Raw genomic sequence first — 20,798 nt, 5'->3', positions numbered from 1 at the left:
TCAACGTAACCTCCCCGAACTCTCTCAATAACTCCCTACAATCATCTAAAACTGGAGCCCATCGTAGCCCTATTAGCAACATCTTCGACCCTTCTCTAGTTCAGGTCCTATTAGGGCATGTATAATGCATAGCTCAGGGTGATGTCCCGTATGCCATGTAGGATCGGATGCCAGAAAAAGTAGTTTCGGATGAGAAAGTGGGATCCTTTGCGGGAGACAGGTGTTTGAAGAGAAAAAAGTGTGATTCGGTGTAAAAAGTTGAAAAAGTTAGAGTGAAAAGTAGAGGTACATATGTAGTAGAGTCTTTATTTTCTATTCTTTGATGAGGCCCACTAATGATACCTTGCATTGCGGAGAAAAAAATCTATATAAATGTCTCAAACTACTTTTTCTTGAAAGGCATATGCATATATATCCATATGCCACAATTGTACATGCCAAAAGCGTGTTGACGACCACTTCGAAGTTTCTGTCCACCCGACCCAATTGCCCAAGTTGCACGCGCGCAAATCAGCATCCGATCCAACCAAAAACAAACAAAGCTCTCTACACATGTGGTGACTATACAAAGCTGCCACGCAGCGCAGGGCGTCCGTCTTCGCGGACTGCAAACAAACTGCTCCCTCGACGCAGCAGTTGACTCTCCTGATCTCTCTGCCATGGCTGGGCACACCCACGCTCGCTTCCTCCTGGCATGCCTCGCCGCCTCGATCCTGTTGACGTCGCAGGCGCAGCCGGCCACGCCGACGGAGGTCAAGGTGGGGTTCATCGTCGACGCCGGCTCGCCAGTCGGCAAGATCGCCACGACCACAATCCCCATGGCCCTGGAAGACTTCTACGCCGCCTACCCCAACTCCCCCGTTCGGGTTCGGATCCTGCCGCACGACTCCGGCGGAGACGTCGTCGCCGCCGCGTCCGCCGGTATGGACCGACGGCCCTTCTGATCCTCTCCACGCGCGCACCAGAGCGTCTCCACGGTCGTTGTTTTGACAGCCCTTCTGTTCTTGCCTTTGCTGCGTGCGTGCAGCGTTGCAGCTGATGACGGTCCAGGGAGCGCGCGCCATCCTCGGCCCGCAGTCGTCCGTCGAGTCGGCCTTCGTCGCCGACCTCGCCACGCAGGCGCAGCTCCCCGTCGTGTCCTTCTCGGCCACGAGCCCGTCGGTGTCGCCTGCCACGGCGGCGTTCTTCGCCCGCGCCGCGCTGAGCGACGCGTCGCAGGCCGACGCCATCGCCGCGCTCGCCACGCACTTCGGGTGGCGCCGCGTCGTGCCCATCTACCAGGACGACGACTACGGCGCCGCCTTCGTGCCCTTCCTCGTCGACGCCCTCACCGCCGAGCGCACCGAGGTCCCCTACCGCTGCGCGCTCCCGGCCGCGGCGTTGCACGACGCCATCGCCGCGGCGCTGCTACGCATGGAGTCCGAGCAGACGCGGGTCTTCGTGCTGCACACGCGCCCCGAGCTCGCGAAGAAGGTGTTCGCCGCCGCCGTGGACACCGGCATGATGGCCGAAGGCTACGTGTGGATCATCACCGACGGGCTCACGGGCCTCCTCGGCTCTGTCGACCCGCCGCAGGGGGTCATCGGGCTGACGCCGTACGTACCAGACACGACGCGGCTGCGCGGCGTCAAGAAACGATGGGCGCACCGGTACATGCGCGACCACCGGGACGCCGAGCCGGCGCAAGCCGTGATGGGCTGCTACGCTCTGTGGGCGTACGACGCCGCATGGGCCGTCGCGTCCGCAGCAGAGCGACTCAGCTCCGGCGACTTATCGTCGCCACCTGGGCTTGTAGGCGGCAAGGGCGGCCCGACCGACATCGCCGGGCTCGGCAAGTCAACATCAGGCCTCAACTTCCTCCGAGCTATCAACAGCACGAAATTCGATGGCCTGGGCGGCAAGTTCGAGCTCGTGAACGGCGAGCTCGCCGTGCCGGCGTTCCAGGTGGTGAACATCATGGACAACGGAAGAGAGAGGGGCATCGGGTTCTGGACGCTCCTGCACGGGCTGAGCCGGCACGGTTCGAACGAGTCGAGAGGCGAGCTCGGGCCGGTGATCTGGCCGGGAGATTCGACGGTCCGGCCAACGGGGTGGGTGCAGCCGACGAGCGCGCGGAAGCTGCGGGTGGCGGTGCCGGGGAACGTGTCGGACAGCTACAAGCCGATCGTGCGGCTGGAGGTGGATCCGGCGACGAACCAGACGACGGCCAGCGGGTTCGTGATCGAGGTGTTCGAGGCGGCGGTGCGGCTGCTGCCCTACGCCCTGCCGTTCGAGTACGTGAAGGCGGCGTCCATGCCCTACGACGACCTTGTCCAAGCGGTTGGCAATGGGGTAAGTAGCACTCCTTAATCTAACCTGCTTTCATGATGCTGTAACTTATCATTACATACTTGTTAAGTCATGCACTATGATCCCAAAGATATCACTCCAATTAACCACCATTTTCTACCCTGACGTGATGATATGCAAGTTACACGTTACATAAAATTAAACTAGGATCAGTACTCTATGCTGGATCAAACAAACGTATATCATACACTGATATATATACTAGTACTCCCTCCGGTCCTTTTTACTCTGCATATAAGAATTTTCTGAAGTCAAACTTCATAAAATTTTACCATATTTATATGAAAAAATATCAACATCTATAATGCTAAAGTTATTCGATATGAAAATTTAAGTCAAGATGCATCTAAAGATAATGATGTCACGTTGTGAATGTTCGTATTTTCTTCTATAAAGTTGGTCAAACTTTGCGAGGTTTGATTTCAGACAAATCTTATATGCGAACTAAGAAGGACCGGAAGGGGTACTAATAAGTGTCAAGATATAGCAAGGGTCAACTTGATAACAAGAGTAGTACTATTCTTTTTGTGAGAGAAAAATAGGTGTGTGGGCCAGCATAGACTAGACTACACACCATGCAGTACATGTGTGGTTGGGACGAGAGTTTTTGGACATACCTTGTTCAAGTTTCTTTGACGAATATTTTGACTTGAATAATATTCCTAGCCATTAAGCCAGTTGACCGGGTTTTTTTTTTTGCGGAGTTAGGCCAGTTGACCATTGAATGCTAGTGTACCATTGTTGTCAAGGTTTCCTGTTCCCTTTGAAAACGTCAGTGTTATCAATTTGTTGGTTAACATCCATATCCATGGACCGGAGACATGTCAATCTATATACTTCCTCCATTTTAGAATATAAAGTGTATTGATGTTCATGCAAGTCAAACTTGTGTATGTTTGATCAAGATTACTCTCTCCGTCCTATAATGTAAGACGCTTTTTGTTATTATGAGGGAGTATAAAATAAAGTATTGATATTTATAATATAAAATCATAAATTATGAAAATACTTTTGGTGATGGATCTAATGTACAAATTTGATATTGTAGATATTGATATTTTTTTCTAAAAACTTGATCCAAACATTCACATGTTTGACTTTAAAAAAAACCAGATACCTTTTGAAACTGAGGGAGTATAAGCCAAACAAGTAATAGACTGTCGTTCCTCTTACGTATGTGGATTCATTACATATTTTATTATTTTCTATCTTACTACTCCCTCTGATTCAAAATAAGGGTCGTAGTTTTGAACTAAGATTAGTTCAACCTTAGTTTAAAATTACAACATTTATTATGAATCGGAGAGAATAGTATTTATTAGATACCTACGCGGTAAAAAATGTGTTCATGCATTCATTAGATAACTCACAATGACTTTATTGAAAAACAATGTGTCGATTTAGTGTACCCCCCCCCCCCCCCCCCCCCCCCCCCCCCCGCCCAATCCATATTACTTGTATTAAAGTTGTACTAGAGCAGCAACAAGTAATATGAATTGGATTTGTACTATATTGTTTGTATATATACTTTTTTGCACATAAAATGGGAATATTGCAAAAATAAAGGTCTATGATGATGGTGTTTTTTTAACATTGCAACACGTATTAGGAAAACTAATGCACGCTAGAGCATTTATTACCAGTGGCTCATGATCTAGTGCATGAAACCTAAACAACCTTTCACCCTTGTTAACTCGTACTCCCTCTATATCAAACTATAAGATGTTTGTTGATACAAATGGAGTATCAAAAAAGTCTTATATTTTGATACAAGTGAAAATTTGGTATGCAAGTTGTTGCTAAAGGGCGTTCTTTTTTTATAGAGTACCATTTTAATTACCAATCAGTTATTAGAGAATGATAAAAAGCCACTCTCTCACAAGGCCCCTAGAAAAAAAAACATATCGGCAATAGTTTAAACTTTTCAATTTGCATAGTTTTAAATGGTCTGATGACGGCTTTGTGATTTACGAGGTGGAGAAAATCTAGATTTGGTGGCTAGCACTCCCTTAAATTTTGTAGTACTATCTGTGCAATTTGGAACCTAGCGAGGCATGATGTGTGCCCTGCCAACGTGAGCCCACTATGTCACGGTTGACGACATCACGCCCCACGTACTGAACGTTCCACATGGTCTCAAGGCTGGGATCTGCATCGGGCAAAAATTGCCAAATTTCACCTCAGGTCAAAAGTATTTCACAAATTAAATTGTTTTTAGAAATATTTCACACAGCCGACTATTTTGTGCAGCACTCGATAGCAAGACGCTGACTTTACTGTGCAGCGCCTATCACTCAAGCGCTACACCTGTGCAGCGCCCGACAGAAAGGCGCTACACTACACTGTGTAGCGTTTGTCTGTAAAGCGCTGAACAGTAGAGTCAACGTCTTGCTGTCGGGCACTGCATATAAGGGTTAGTTGGGTGAAATACTCTAAAAACAGTTTAGTTTGTGAAATACTTTCACGCTGATGTTAAATTTGTCCATTTTACCTCTGCACTGCACGCAGCGCGCTTACTGGAATCTTCGGTCGTGTGCCGACGAGCTCGTCGTACGTATAGCGTAGAGTAGGTGGCCCTGTCTGCTTGTTTCGGGAATCGAATCGTGCTCGGGTGATCTCGTCTGGCGGTAAGCGATTAAGCAACCGATGATGATTATATTATACTGCTTAAAATTAGCAACAACTGGTTGCAGTTTTGTATAGTAGCAGTAGGCGAGCTAGTAGCACGAGAGATCCTTGTCATCCTACTAGGCCACCAGGACTGTATCGGACCCTGCTTGGCTGGTCCGGGTATCATTTATCGTAGAAAAAGTCGTGCGCGTGTGAAACATGTGTGCACTCTTTTCCCTTTGTTTTTTGTTGGATTTGGAGGAGGTGACACGCCAAAGACCGCTACCGTCGCCGAAAACGATGGGCGACCACGCCGAAGATGCATTGGATAACTATATAAAATAAGAAAATAAGATCTAGCACTATAGAAGAAGCTTACCCGGATGAGATCGCGTAAATTCACTTTCGACGTGAGTCGAACACCGGTCTGCAAGGATGTGCCACTATCACCTTGCCACTGGGCTGCTGCCCAGTTCTCAAGATGCATGGATAACTCATATCGGCTGCATTGCCGGTCGTATTGATCATACACTCATATCGGTCGCTGTTTTTATAGGCTAAACAAATGACTTGGATACTGGATATTTTATTATGAACTGCATACTATAACATTATCAATTATCAAAGATATACTTGTTGAATAAGAGGCCTTGCAGATTATGTGTAGACCCATCAATTTTCCCATTACATGCTGAAGATTTCTTTCCAAAACTTCAGCACTCAAAACATTTTATCAACGGTTGCCAAAAAAGTCTTTTAGATTTGTTTGAATTTGCTTTTATTTGGACCCCAACAATTATATATTCTGACTACTCTAGTTATCGAGTCAAATTAACAGCTACTCCCTCTGTCCCGTACGTAATATAAGAGCGTTTTTGACACTACTGTAGTGTCAAAAACACTCTTATATTATGAGATGGAGGGAGTAATTCTTTCGAACGCACAATTGAGCAAACAATCTTACTGATTGATGACTTGAATTCACTTACAAGTGGTCAAAGAGTTTTTGTCGAGCAAGCTATCAAGCTATAATTGTTGAAGAAGAGGCCTTGCCGATTATGTATAAACCTATCAGTTTTCACATTACATACCGAAGGATTTCTTTCCATTGAGCAAATTTTGGATAAATTAATCAACCTTGTCGTTCCTCCATTTTCTGCAGACGTTCGACGCGGCGGTGGCGGACATCACCATGACGGCGAACCGGTCGAACCACGTGGACTTCACGCTGCCTTACGCAGGGACGGCCATCGCCATGTTGGTGCGGGTGCGCGACCAACGGAGCAACAAGCGAACATGGGTCTTCCTCAAGCCGCTCCGCTACGACCTCTGGCTCGTCAGCGCCGCCTTTTTCCTCTTCACCGGCTTCGTGGTCTGGGCCATCGAGCACCGCGGCAACCGCGAGTTCCGCGGGCCGGCCTCCTACCAGGTCGGCACGCTCCTCTACTTCGGCTTCTCCACCCTCGTCTTCGCCCACAGGGAGACGCTCAAGAGCAACCTCTCCAGGTTCGTGGTGCTCGTCTGGGTCTTCGTGGTGCTCATCCTGCAGTCCAGCTACACGGCGAGCCTCACGTCCATGCTCACGGTGCCGCAGCTGGAGCCGGCCGTGGCCGACTACGGCGAGCTGCAGCGGGGCACGGAGATGGTCGGGGTCATGAACAACTCCTTCGTGCTCAGGGCCATGACGGCGTCCGGGTTCCCGCAGGGAAGGCTCGTGCGGTACCCGAACTCGCAGACCATCCATGAGTGCCTGCTCAACGGCAGCATTGGCGCCGTCGTAAACGAGACGCCCTACCTCAGGATCTTCCTCAAGACCTACCGCGACAACTTCACCATGACGGGACCGCTCAACAAGACCGGCGGGTTCGGGTTCGCGTTCCCCAAGGGGTCGCCGTACGTGACGGACCTGTCGCAGGCCATCCTAAAGCTCACCGAAAGCGATGAGATGAACATGATCGAGCGCAAGTGGTTCGGCGACCCCAACGACGATGGTGCCACGCAGGACGGCGGGCCGTTCACGTCCAACAGCCTCAGCTTCAGCAGCTTCTGGGGCCTGTTCCTTATCACCGGCGCCACCTCACTCCTCTGCTGCGTCGTCCACCTCGCCACCTTTGTCGCGGCCAACCGACGGGAGCTCCCGCCGCACTTGTCCTGGAAGGACTGGCTCTCGAGTTTGTTCAAGCTCTTCGACGACAAGGACCCCTCGTCGCACACATTCAGGGTCAAGGACGACGGCGGCGCCGTGTCTGTCCGGAACGACGCGGTTGCCTCCCCTCCTATTGCGCACAGCGAGCTTGGCAGCCCGCTCAGCGCGCCCTACACGAGCGAGTGGTCGGGGACGGCAAGCCCGGCGACCGGTGAGATCGAGCTGGCCGCCGGTGGACAGGAGAGGCATGAGGTGGCTCCCAACCCTGACGGCTCTGGAGAGAATGGCAGAGGCCAGTAGCTGATCAACTGCCGTTCGATCTTCGACTTATTTCTCTTGCAGCGAACCAATGATTACTGATTGTTCCCAGGGAATTGCGATGGTGATGAGTAGATTGATTGTGTGAGCAGTGGGTGTTGAATAATTAGGCATTTTCCCGTTTAGTTTAATCCAGAAAAATAATGGATAAAATATGAATAGCAATATATTGATGAAACTAGAAACTAGCAACAATTCGTTGAGACTAGTCATACAATCAAAATCATAAGCAAAATGCATCATATCCATGTCAATTGCTATTAGCAATAAACCAAATGCTAGCCCTAACAGTGAGGATAAGATGGCATACGGCGCAGTAGCAGAAGGTGCAGATGTCCCGATCGTCATGTCGCTGAAGAGGTCCTTGACGTCGGGGAACTCGTCGTCAGTGATGTCGCCGTTTGCAGCCACGATGAACAAGACTCCAGCAGTCGCGTAAGGACGCTCCCCAAAAACCTGATCGCCCCTCTCCCGTACCGGATCACAAGAGGCGGGGTTTCGGAGGCCTGCTGTCTCACTCTCCGGTGCACGCCAGGAAGCGAGATGGGAAAGAGGTAGACGATGCAATGCTCTGGAACAATGCGAAGAGTTGTGTCTCGTTGGAAAGAGGAGCGACCTCTTATAGGAGCAACGAGATGAAACTGAAATGGACGCACTAATTCTCATTAAGGAGAGGAGAAACAGACGCACTAAAAATCCTATTAAGTGGTCAGTTTCGTCTCCCATTAGTAGGCAAACCGTTTCAAGTTCTTGCATGACAAAATATGCTAGCACGCACGGTATGAAGAAACCAATGTACTAATGAAGAAATGAAACCGAAACCAAAATATTGATGCCATCAATGAGGAGATGAATGTCATCATTCACCACCATTCGGTTTCATTTTCCACTAGCGCAAATATTTTAACTTCTTTCTTGTCATGCATGAACGTGCCACATGAGCCTATGGGATTTTTCTAGAAACTATTGGATATAACATATGGTTTAAATCCCAATAATTCTAACAATCCCCCACCAGATCCCAGAGGCACATCAAGTTTGCCTATGGTTCCAAAACATTGTTTATATACCGGTGTTTCGGTGGAGACTGTTAAGTTGAACTTTCACCTAGAACTCCACGCTACACTTGTTCACAACTTGAACAGTGGACTACGCCTTGAACTGCAAGTTTTGTGCAAACAAGTTTCACGTAAAAGCCTTGACCGATACTAGACCGCTGAAAACTTTCCCGCGGGTAGGAGCATATGCGTCATACTCCGGGGCCTCTTCATGAGTTTATTAGAGAACACCCAACTCTCACAGACCACGACGTTTAACAGTCTAACTCATATAGGTGTGTTCTTTCTAGATGTTCTGTAGGACAACATCTTTGCCTACCCAAGCCATTCAAAACACATTAAGATAAATATCAGCCTACCATACAGATTAGGAGAGAATTGCATCATAACGGAGTGGATTTTTGTCAAATAAATATTCTCCTCTCAGTTATCCAATAGTTTCTCTCGCCAATTCTAATTCACGGGATCTCCGATCACAAAGAATGGGTTATCACCATGAACAACTTATGTAGTGGGTCTCAATCCCATCTTTTTCGATGCATTGTCTATCACATTTCGTGATAAACCCTTTGTGAAGGGATCTGCTAGATTCTTCGATGTGTTTATATAGTTCAACGCTATAACTTCGGAGTTTCTCATGAACCTGACAGATTTCAGTCTATTTCTCACGTGTCTTGATGACTTCTTATTATCCTTAGAACTGTTTACCTTGACGATCACTGTTTGATTATCACAGTTCATTAGAATAGCTGGTATTGGTTTTTCAACCACCGGCAAGTCCATCAAAAGTTCTCGAAGCCATTCTGCTTCAACCGTTGCCGTGTCTAATGCTGTGAGTTCTGCTTCCATTGTTGACCTTGTTAAGATGGTCTGCTTGCAAGACTTCCAGGAAACAGCAGCACCACCAAGTGTAAACACATAACCACTTGTCGCTTTAAGCTCATCAGCATCAGATATCCAATTTGCATCACTATAACCTTCAAGTACTCTTGGATACCCGGTATAGTGAAGCCCATAACTCGCAATACCTTTCAGATAGCGCATTATTCTCTCAAGTGCATGCCAATGAACATCTCCCGGGTTTGAAACAAATCGGCTTAGTTTACTCACAGAAAACGAGATGTCAGGCCTCGTAGCACTAGCTAAATACGTAAGCGAGCCAATGATTTGAGAATATCTCAATTGATCCTTTGTTTCTCCCTCGTTCTTCCGAATTAAAACACTCGGATCATAAGGTGTCGGAGAAGGTTTGCAATCTGAATATCCAAAGCGATCCAGAATCTTCTTCATATACTGAGACTGCAAGAGAGTGATCCCACCATCACCACCTCTTAAAAGCTTGATGTTCAAGATAACATCAGCTACTCCAAGGTCTTTCATCTCAAAGTTTTGATTCAGAAAATCTTTCACTTCCTGAATGACCTTGAGATTTGTTCCAAATATAAGTATGTCATCAACATACAAACATAATATAATTCCTTCGCCCCCACCATGGCGATAGTACACACACTTGTCGGCTTCGTTTGCAACAAAGCCCGTAGATGTCAAAGTTCTTTCGAACTTCTCGTGCCACTGCTTAGGTGCTTGTCTCAAACCATACAAAGATTTCAACAATTTACACACTTTTCCTTCCTGACCATCTACTACAAAACCATCGGGTTGTTCCATGTAAATTTCCTCCTCCAACTCTCCATTTAGGAAAGCTGTCTTAACGTCCATTTGATGAACGAGAAGATTGTGTGAGGCGGCCAATGAGAGTAGTACTCGAATGGTGGTCAATCTGGCCACAGGCGCATAAGTATCAAAGAAATCTTCACCTTCTTTTTGGGTATAGCCCTTGGCAACAAGTCGTGCCTTGTACTTTTCAATTGTACCATCGAGCCTAAGCTTTTTCTTAAACACCCACTCACACCCTACAGGTTTACACCCATAAGGACGATCAGTGATCTCCCATGTCCCATTAGCCATGATAGAATCCATCTCACTACGCACAACTTCTTTCCAGTAATCAGCATCATAAGATGCATAAGCTTCTGAAATAGAAGTGGGAGTATCATTCACGAGGTACACAATGAAATCTACACCAAATGACTTTGTGGTCCTTTGTCTCTTGCTCCTTCTAGGAGCTTCATTGTCATCCTCCTCAGGAATATCTGTGTGTTTCTTCTCGGAATGTTCCAATGGAACAGTAGGTCCAGGAGTTGTCTGTGACCTCTGACTAGATGAGCTAGGCATATCCTTCATAGGAAAAATATCCTCAAAGAAAGTCGCATCATTCGACTCCATGATGGTACCAACATTCATGTCAAGTACCTCAGATTTCACCACTAGAAATCTATAGCCAATGCTATGGAAAGCATAACCCAGGAAAACGCAATCAACTGTTTTTGGCCCAAGCTTACGCTTCTTGGTAATTGGTACATTGACTTTCGCCAAACAACCCCAAGTTCGTAAGTAGGAAAGTTTAAGCCTTTTCCTTTCCCATTCTTCAAACGGGGTAATCTCTTTATTCTTCGTAGGAACTCTATTTAGGACATGACTTGCAGTCATCAAAGCCTCCCCCCACCATTCCCTGGAAAGTCCCGCTGTATCTAACATGGCGTTAACCAAATCAGTTAGAGTTCGGTTCTTTCGTTCGGCAACCCCGTTTGACCGGGGAGAGTAGGGAGGCGTCCTCTCATGTATTATACCATGTTCCTCACAAAATAAATTGAACTCATTGAAAAAATACTCTCCACCGCGATCCGACCTAAGCCTTTTGTAGCGACCAGACCTCAAACAGTCTGTGCTCTGTGCTTTAGTGTCATCCCGGGATCAGTAATGCTGACACGCACAGTACAAATGGAGGATTTATAACAGAGTAGCAATCACACACTTATTAAAACGAGTATCTCAAAAGAGAATAAGTATGATAAATATGGCTTAAGGCCATCTAATACGATAACAACGGAAGACTTGGAAGATAAGTGAGTCCATCAACTCCAACGGCATCACTGAGTATAAGACCACGACCTAAGGCACCTTACTCGTCGTCTGAAAAGTCTGCAACATAAAACGTTGCAGCCCGAAACGGGTCAGCACTTGGAATATGCTCGCAATGTAACACATAGAGAGTAATGAACATAATAATGCTATACTACATGCATATATGGCTGGTAGAAGGCTCTATGGTTACAGTTTTGCAAAAAGCCAATTTTTCCCTACTGCAAAGGAATAAATTTTATTTAACTATCATGGTGGTTGTTAAAAATTGAGAATGGTTGACAGCATTCTCAATCCCAATTAAGTATCATCATTAACCCAACAAAATTAATTAAAGTAACATGGTGATGAGATTCACATGATAATCCAGATACTAGATACTCAAGATGTCCATAACCGGAGACACGACTAATCATGATTAGTTTGTACACTCTGCAGAGGTTTGTGCACTTTTCCCCACAAGACTCGACCGCCTCCGCTTGATTCTCACACTACATGATGTTTGAGAAACGGATGACCGAGACACAGTCTTTCAGAAACAATAACCCTTTACTCCGGGTGGACAATTACACCTACTTCCCCCTACATCTGCTAGCCCACCTCTTCAAGAGATCATGTAACCTACTCAACTTTGCTAGAGCCCATAATAGCTTGTGGCTGCACACGGAAGTTTCTAGCATGAATAATCTCATGATCCCTTTGAGCCTGGGTGGCGGTCCATAGGATGAGCACACGGGTACTCCGGGATATCCAAAAATACAGGCAACACTGGGTTCCCCAGGTGCCTCAATCCACCCAGATGTGAGTTTTAGTTGCCACCTTAGGTAAACCATTAATTATCAATCTCACATCTGTCGTGAATATCTCTCAAACCCAATCCACGTCTACTAGCATAGCATAGCGATATAAGCAAACGTAGAAGTAACTCCCAAGGTTTGATAATAAACAGGGCAATAGGTACTACCTCATCTACTTCCCAATACCCACAATTTAATTAGATCCTAACCATGCTATGTTTGAGGGTTTGATCTAATGCAATAAAACTGGGTAGTAAAGAGGTATGATCAAAGTGTTACTTGCCTTGCTGATGATCCGTGAAACTTAGAGATTCGAAGTAGCAAGCGGCGCACTCTGGGTACTCTATCGCAAACAAACAAGCATACAATAAGCACTCATCAAATGCACAGGTAAAACTCAAATAAAGATCTAACCAGAAAGTTCAACTTAAGAACTACGGTTTGCAAAAAGAATCAAATCAAACGAAGCAATGAAAGTCAAACGACGAAAGAAACGAGCTTCGTTACTAATCTGGATCTAAGTCAACTTTTACAGTAGCAAAAACTTGTTTGAGTAGGTTAAACGGAAAGAGAATTTCGAGACAAAACTCTAGGCGCTTGAATCGCCTGATTCCGATAAACGAGCGAAAAGATAAACCAGAACGAAAATCTGATCAGAAATCGCGATCTGGAATAATCGCGGAAAATCGGACGAAAAAGAAAACTGACGAACAATTAAACGAACGGATGTTCGTTAACAGCGACTAACCGACGAACACGTTCGTTAAAACGAACGGGTCGGTGAACGTTCACTAATTAATTAAACCGAAAAAATAAACCGATCTAAAAAAATAAAACTAGGGTTCCAAAAAAAATAAACCGAGGCGGTTTTTGAAAAAAACTGGACGGTCGGCGGCGGCTGCGGCTACCTCGTCGGGGCAACTCCGGCGGGGCTCGGGACGGGCTCCGGCGGGGTCGGACGGGGGCGGCGGGGCTCGGGGTGACGTCGGGGCGGCGAGACGGGGCTTCGGCGGCGGCGTACGGGCTCCGGGGCGGCGGCGTCTTCGGCGGCGGTGTCGGGCGCTCCTGGCGGTGGGGACGGGTGCGGGTCGGGGCGGCGGGGTGAGAAAAGGGACGGGGGGGAGTATATAAGAAGGGGGGTTGCCTTGGGGAAGGGGCAACGGCGGCGGCGTCGTGGCCGTGCGGGAGTCGGGCGGCGGCTCCATCTCCAGGTGGGAGACGACTCGCGGCTGGGCCGCGCGGGGAGCTGGGCTTCGGCCCAGTCGGCGCGCTCGGCGTTTTTTTTAAATAATTTCGCCGAACCAAAAAAAACATAGAAAAATAAATAAAAATCCAAAAATGGCAAAATAAATTTTCGCCGTCTAGTTAAAATAATTAGAACGAGATGAACATTTTCTTGGACCAAAAATGCAGTTTTGAAAAACGTGCAATTTTCATAATGCAATTAATATTGCAAATAAAATCCGAATAAAATCCAATATTTGATTTTAATATTTTTCCTCCAATACTTCAATTATTTTGGAGAAGTCATATTTTCTCCTCTCATTTATTTTAATACGAAATATTTTTCGGAGAGAAAAATAATTAAAACCAAAATTCCTCGTTTTATAATTTGATAAAAATCAAATATGAAAACCGGGAAAATCCCCAACTCTCTCCGAGGGTCCTTCAGTTGCTTAGGATTTTTCGAGGATTTGCCAAAATGCAATAAAATATTCTATGCAATGATGATCTAATGTATAACATTGCAAATTGAAAATTTGGGATGTTACACCTTTTGATCTTTCGATCGAGTTGATTCTCTACTTCGGCTTTGTAGATTTTAAAGTAGTGCAAAGCCTCATCTTTTGTTTTCAACAAATATATCATGCAATATGTAGTAGAGTCATCGACTAGTGTCATGAAATATCTTTTTCCACCTTTTGTCAACACACCATTCATCTCACAAAGATCTGAATGTATGAGTTCAAGTGGTGCCAAATTCCTCGCCTCAACAGTCGCATGAGACTTGCGAGGTTGCTTTGCTTGCACACAAATTTGGCACTTAGAACCTTTAACAATTGTAAATTTTGGGATTAAACTCAAATTTGCTAGCCGCGTCATGACACCAAAGTTAATATGACAAAGTCGTGAATGCCAAACATTTGATTCGGTTTCACTGCAAACATGATTAATAACTTTAGTGCAAAAGTCTGACAAAGATAAGCGGAACAAGCCTCCGCTCTCATAGCCCTTCCCAACAAATTGTCCACACTTAGATACTACAACCTTATTGGACTCAAATACCAATTTATAACCATCTCGACACAAACAAGAACCGCTGACAAGATTTTTATTTATAGCAGGGACATGCTGCATGTTCTTCAGTCGCACGATCTTTCCCGAAGTAAACTTCAGATCGACCGTACCAACACCATGAACAGAAGCATGTGTCCCGTTTCCCATGAGCACGGGTGTAGTTCTTGCGACCTGATAAGAAGAAAACATGTTTATGTCATAACACACATGTACATTGGCACCGGTGTCAATCCACCAATCTGGAGAATGACATACTGAAAGGATGGTAGGAAATTTACCATACCCGACATCTTTCATGTCAACATCGCCAATAACAACATTAGCGGTCTTGCTATTGTTCTCATTCTGACGCATGTCCCAGCGGTCCTTGCAGGATGAAGCCCAATGTTCTTCACTGCCACATACATGGCACTTTCCTTTCTTCTTATAAGTATCCTTCTTCTTCTTGAAGTTGACAGGTTGTGGGGCTTTGTACTTGCCATCAAATTTTCCTTTGCCCGCATAGTTTTGTTTCTTGGGTTTGTGGGTTTGGAAATTTCTCTTTTGTACCAAATTGGCACTGGAATTCCCCTCATGGAAACGAGAACGTGTGTCTTTTGCCCTCGCCTTCTCTTCTACATCAAGAGTGCCAATTAGATTGACAACAATAAACTCTTGCCTCTTATGCTTCAGAGAGGTAGCAAAATTCCTCCATGAAGGAGGAAGCTTGGCAATGATGCCTCCGGCAATGAATTTGTCCGGTAACACACAATTGAGATGCTCAAGTTCTTTAGTGAGCGACTGAATCTCATGAGCCTGCTCAACAACGGAGCGGTCATTAGTCATCTTGTAGTCATGGTACTGTTCCATGATATACAACTCACTTCCTGCGTCCGCGACTCCAAACTTGGCTCCGAGTGCATCCCACATATCTTTACCGACCATGATGGTCATGAATGGATCGACAATCTTGTCGCCAAGAACACTCAAGACAGCACCTCTAAAGAGGGTGTCTATAGCCTGGAAAGCTTGCTCCTGCTCAGTAGTCAGCTCTCCCTCTGGCTTCCCTTTAGAGGCGTGAAAACAGTCCATGGTGGTAAGCCAAAGAACTACCCCCGCACGCCACCTCTTATAGTTCACGCCCTCAAATGGTGCGGGCTTGAGAGTTGCAGCAAAAGCAATAGGAGAAAATTGCCTACACATATCAGGTTTTTGGTTTGTTGAATAATTAGGCATTTTCCCGTTTAGTTTAATCCAGAAAAATAATGGATAAAACATGAATAGCAATATATTGATGAAACTAGAAACTAGCAACAATTCGTTGAGACTAGTCATACAATCAAAATCATAAGCAAAATGCATCATATCCATGTCAATTGCCATTAGCAATAAACCAAATGCTAGCCCTAACAGTGAGGATAATATGGCATACGGCGCAGTAGCAGAAGGTGCAGATGTCCCGATCATCATGTCGCTGAAGAGGTCCTTGACGTCGGGGAAGAAGTCGTCGTTGGGGAACTCGTCGTCAGTGATGTCGCCGTTTGCAGCCACGATGAACAAGACTCGAGCAGTCGCGTAAGGACGCTCCCCAAAAACCTGATCGCCCCTCTCCCGTACCGGATCACAAGAGGCGGGGTTCCGGAGGCCTGCTGTCTCACTCTCCGGTGCACGCCAGGAAGCGAGATGGGAAAGAGGTAGACGGTGCAATGCTCTGGAACAATGCGAAGAGTTGTGTCTCGTTGGAAAGAGGAGCGACCTCTTATAGGAGCAACACGATGAAACTGAAATGGACGCACTAATTCTCATTAAGGAGAGGAGAAACAGACGCACTAAAAATCCTATTAAGTGGTCAGTTTCGTCTCCCATTAGTAGGCAAATCGTTTCAAGTTCTTGCATGACAAAATATGCTAGCACGCACGGTATGAAGAAACCAATGTACTAATGAAGAAATGAAACCGAAACCAAAATATTGATGCCATCAATGAGGAGATGAATGTCATCATTCACCACCATTCGGTTTCATTTTCCACTAGCGCAAATATTTTAACTTCTTTCTTGTCATGCATGAACGTGCCACATGGGCCTATGGGATTTTCCTAGAAACTATTGGATATAACATATGGTTTAAATCCCAATAATTCTAACAGTGGGCACCTAGTGTACATCGTAGACAAGCGCAATTGTAAATTGTAAAACCGCCAGGAAAAAGGTTATATATGTTGATACATTAATTAGTCTATGTTTTAGGACTATCTCCATCTCTAACTCCATTATCTATTTTATTAATACAAATGCTCCGAGATAGCTGTAATTCCTTGGGATAAAATAGGAAGAGGGATTGAGCCCGACCCGCTAGGCTCCCGCTAGGGTTTCCGCCGCTGGCGCCGGCGCCCTAGCCTCCTCTCGCCGCCGCCGGCCCTCCTCCTCCCCGGCGCATCCCACCCTCCTCTTCCCCCCTCCCCTCCCGTTCCCGCCCCTGCGCCGCCTCCCCGGGAGGTGGCCGGGGCGGCGCGCCCCTCCCCTTCTTCTCGGCCCCCTTCTCCGGTGGTTCTCCCCCGCCGCCGCCGGCGGGTGCCCCCGGCGCTGGCCCGGGTGGTGCCGGCGGTGGCGGGCCCTTCTGTCCCCGCGCGCTCGTCTCCTTCCTGGGGCAGGTGATGGCGGCGGTGTTGCTCGGCTAGGCGGCGGCCCGGCGACCCGGCGACGGTCGCCGGCGGTGGGCGCGGTGGTGCTGCCCTTGGCGGCAGGGCGGCGTGGTGACGTGCGGTGGCCGGCGGTGCGCCCCCGGCCCAGATCTGGGCCCTCCCGGCCCCATCTGGGTCCTAGCGGTCCGGTTCCCCGGCGTGGCCTCGTTGTCTGCGACGCGGTGTGGAGGAGGAGCGGCTCGGATGTGGGGCGGCGGCGCCGACGGCGTGCCGGCAGCAGCGCGAGGGCGGGAACTTTACGGGCCCACGAGGGCTCGGCCGGGCCTGGTGTGCTCCTACTATTGCGTCCGGATGGCTACCTTCGCTGACGGTGGAGGTGGGGCCCTCCCGCTTGCCGACGGTGCTGATGCCCTAGTCCCGGCTCTGATTCTTCGCCGTGCTGTCCTCACTTCGCGGTGCCGTGGTGAGACGGCGTGGGGCTTCATGACCGCGTTGGCGCAGGGTGGTGGTTGGTTTGGTGGCAGGCTCCGGAGCTCCCGAGGTGCGGGTTGGGATCGGGGGAAACTCCTGTCGGTTTGGCCGACACCGGATCGGTGGCGCCTGTGGGTGCCACCTGACCTTCCGGGAGGGCGTCGGGGGCTACCCTTCCTCTCGCTTCGTCGTGTACCGGGGGAAACCCTTGGCAGCAGCGTCGTCATCGTCGCGATCCTTCTTGGAGGTGTTGATAGGTGCCGGCGCTTTGGAGTCTTGGAGCGACCAGACCTCAAACAGTCTGTGCTCTGTGCTTTATTGTCATCCCTGGATCAGTAATGCTGACACGCACAGTACAGATGGAGGATTTATAACAGAGTAGCAATCACACACTTATTAAAACGAGTATCTCAAAAGAGAATAAGTATGATAAATATGGCTTAAGGCCATCTAATACGATAACAATGGAAGACTTGGAAGATAAGTGAGTCCATCAACTCCAACGGCATCACTGAGTATAAGACCACGACCTAAGGCACCTTACTCGTCGTCTGAAAAGTCTGCAACATAAAACGTTGCAGCCCGAAACGGGTCAGCACATGGAATATGCTGGCAATGTAACACATAGAGAGTAATGAACATAATAATGTTATACTACATGCATATATGGCTGGTAGAAGGCTCTATGGTTACAGTTTTGCAAAAAGCCAATTTTTCCCTACTACAAAGGAATAAATTTTATTTAACTATCATGGTGGTTGTTAAACATTGAGAATGGTTGACAGCATTCTCAATCCCAATTAAGTATCATCATTAACCCAACAAAATTAATTAAAGTAACATGGTGATGAGATTCACATGATAATCCAGGTACTAGATACTCAAGATGTCCATAACCGGAGACACGACTAATCATGATTAGTTTGTACACTCTGCAGAGGTTTGTGCACTTTTCCCCACAAGACTCGATCGCCTCCGCTTGATTCTCGCACTACATGATGTTTGAGAAATGGATGACCGAGACACAGTCTTTCAGAAACAATAACCCTTTACTCCGGGTGGACAGTTACACCTACTTTCCCCTACATCTGCTAGCCCACCTCTTCAAGAGATCATGTAACCTACTCAACTATGCTAGAGCCCATAATAGCTTGTGGCTGCACATGGAAGTTTCTAGCATGAATAATCTCATGATCCCTTTGAGCCTGGGTGGCGGTCCATAGGATGATCACACGGGTACTCCGGGATATCCAAAAATACAGGCAACACTGGGTTCCCCAGGTGCCTCAATCCACCCAGATGTGAGTTTTAGTTGCCACCTTAGGTAAACCATTAATTATCAATCTCACATCTGTCGTGAATATCTCTCAAACCCAATCCACGTATACTAGCATAGCATAGCGATATAAGCAAACGTAGAAGTAACTCCCAAGGGTTGATAATAAACAGGGCAATAGGTACTACCTCATCTACTTCCCAATACCCACAATTTAATTAGATCCTAACCATGCAATGTTTGAGGGTTTGATCTAATGCAATAAAACTGGGTAGTAAAGAGGTATGATCAAAGTGTTACTTGCCTTGCTGATGATCCGTGAAACTTAGAGATTCGAAGTAGCAAGCGGCGCACTCCGGGTACTCTATCGCAAACAAACAAGCATACAATAAGCACTCATCAAATGCACAGGTAAAACTCAAATAAAGATCTAACCAGAAAGTTCAACTTAAGAACTCCAGTTTGCAAAAAGAATCAAATCAAACGAAGCAACGAAAGTCAAACGGCGAAAGAAACGAGCTTCGTTACTAATCCGGATCTAAGTAAACTTTTACAGTAGCAAAAACTTGTTTGAGCAGGTTAAACGGAAAGAGAATTTCGAGATGAAACTCTAGGCGCTTGAATCCCCTGATTCCGATAAACGAGCGAAAAGATAAACCAGAACGAAAATCTGATCAGAAATCGCGATCTGGAATAATCGCGGAAAATCCGACGAAAAAGAAAACTGACGAACAGTTAAACGAACGGACGTTCGTTAACAGCGACTAACCGACAAACACGTTCGTTAAAACGAATGGGTCGGTGAACGTTCACTAATTAATTAAACCGAAAAAATAAACCGATCTAAGAAAATAAACCTAGGGTTCCAAAAAAATAAACCGAGGCGGTTTTTGAAAAAAACCGGACGGTCGGCGGCGGCTGCGGCTACCTCGTCGGGGCAACTCTGACGGGGCTCGGGACGGGCTCCGGCGGGGTCGGACGGGGGCGGCGGGGCTCAGGGCGACGTCGGGGCGGCGAGACGGGGCTTCGGCGGCGGCGTACGGGCTCCGGGGCGGCGTCATCTTCAGCGGCAGCGTCGGGCGCTCTTGGCGGCGGGGACGGGTGCAGGTCAGGGCGGCGGGGTGAGAAGAGGGACGGGGGGAGTATATAAGAAGGGGTGGTTGCCTTGGGGAATGGGCGACGGCGGCGGCGTCGTGGCCGTGCGGGAGTCGGGCGGCGGCTCTGTCTCCAGATGGGAGACGACTCGCGGCTGGGCCGCGCGGGGAGCTGGGCCGTCGGCTGGGCTTCGGCCCAGTCGGCGCGCTCGGCGTTTTTTTAAATAATTTCGCCGAACCAAAAAAAAATCGTAGAAAAATAAATAAAAATCCAAAAATGCCAAAACTAATTTTTCACCTTCTAGTTAAAATAATTAGAACGAGATGAACATTTTCTTGGCCCAAAAATGCAGTTTTGAAAAACGTGCAATTTTCATAATGCAATTAATATTGCAAATAAAATCCGAATAAAATCCAATATTTGATTTTAATATTTTTCCTCCAATATTTCAATTATTTTGGAGAAGTCATATTTTCTCCTCTCGTTTATTTTAATACGAAATATTTTTCGGAGAGAAAAATAATTAAAACCAAAATTCCTTGTTTTATAATTTGATAAAAATCAAATATGAAAACCGGGAAAATCCCCAACTCTCTCCGAGGGTCCTTGAGTTGCTTAGGATTTTTCGAGGATTTGCCGAAAATGCAATGAAATATGGTATGCAATGATGATCTAATGTATAACATTCCAAATTAAAAATTTGGGATGTTACAAACCTACCCCCTTAAGATGAATCTCACCCTCGAGATTCGGGTTGGCTAGAAAAATAGGTGAGAG

At 47.0% G+C, this 20,798-nt stretch overlaps 2 protein-coding genes across 2 annotated transcripts; one reads left to right on the top strand and one right to left on the bottom strand.

Annotated features, from left to right (window-relative positions):
- The first annotated feature begins 539 nt into the window (after positions 1-539).
- On the top strand, positions 540-7,509 carry LOC109772454 (glutamate receptor 2.8). The gene is made up of 3 exons (XM_020331138.4): positions 540-921; positions 1,028-2,331; positions 6,122-7,509. Exons 1-3 carry the CDS (start codon positions 660-662, stop codon positions 7,403-7,405), a joined length of 2,850 nt encoding a protein of 949 aa, XP_020186727.1. The 5' UTR covers positions 540-659; the 3' UTR covers positions 7,406-7,509.
- Positions 7,510-10,256: 2,747 nt separating this feature from the next.
- Positions 10,257-15,773, bottom strand: LOC141022851 (uncharacterized). The gene is made up of 4 exons (XM_073499124.1): positions 14,837-15,773; positions 14,669-14,729; positions 10,356-10,828; positions 10,257-10,261 (listed from the first exon to the last, which is right to left on the bottom strand). Exons 1-4 carry the CDS (start codon positions 15,771-15,773, stop codon positions 10,257-10,259), a joined length of 1,476 nt encoding a protein of 491 aa, XP_073355225.1.
- Positions 15,774-20,798: the final 5,025 nt, after the last annotated feature.

Source organism: Aegilops tauschii, chromosome 5 (genome assembly GCF_002575655.3).
Source record: "Aegilops tauschii subsp. strangulata cultivar AL8/78 chromosome 5, Aet v6.0, whole genome shotgun sequence".
NCBI classification, from domain to species: Eukaryota; Viridiplantae; Streptophyta; class Magnoliopsida; order Poales; family Poaceae; genus Aegilops; species Aegilops tauschii.
This window is presented reverse-complemented; position numbering and strand designations above follow the sequence as displayed.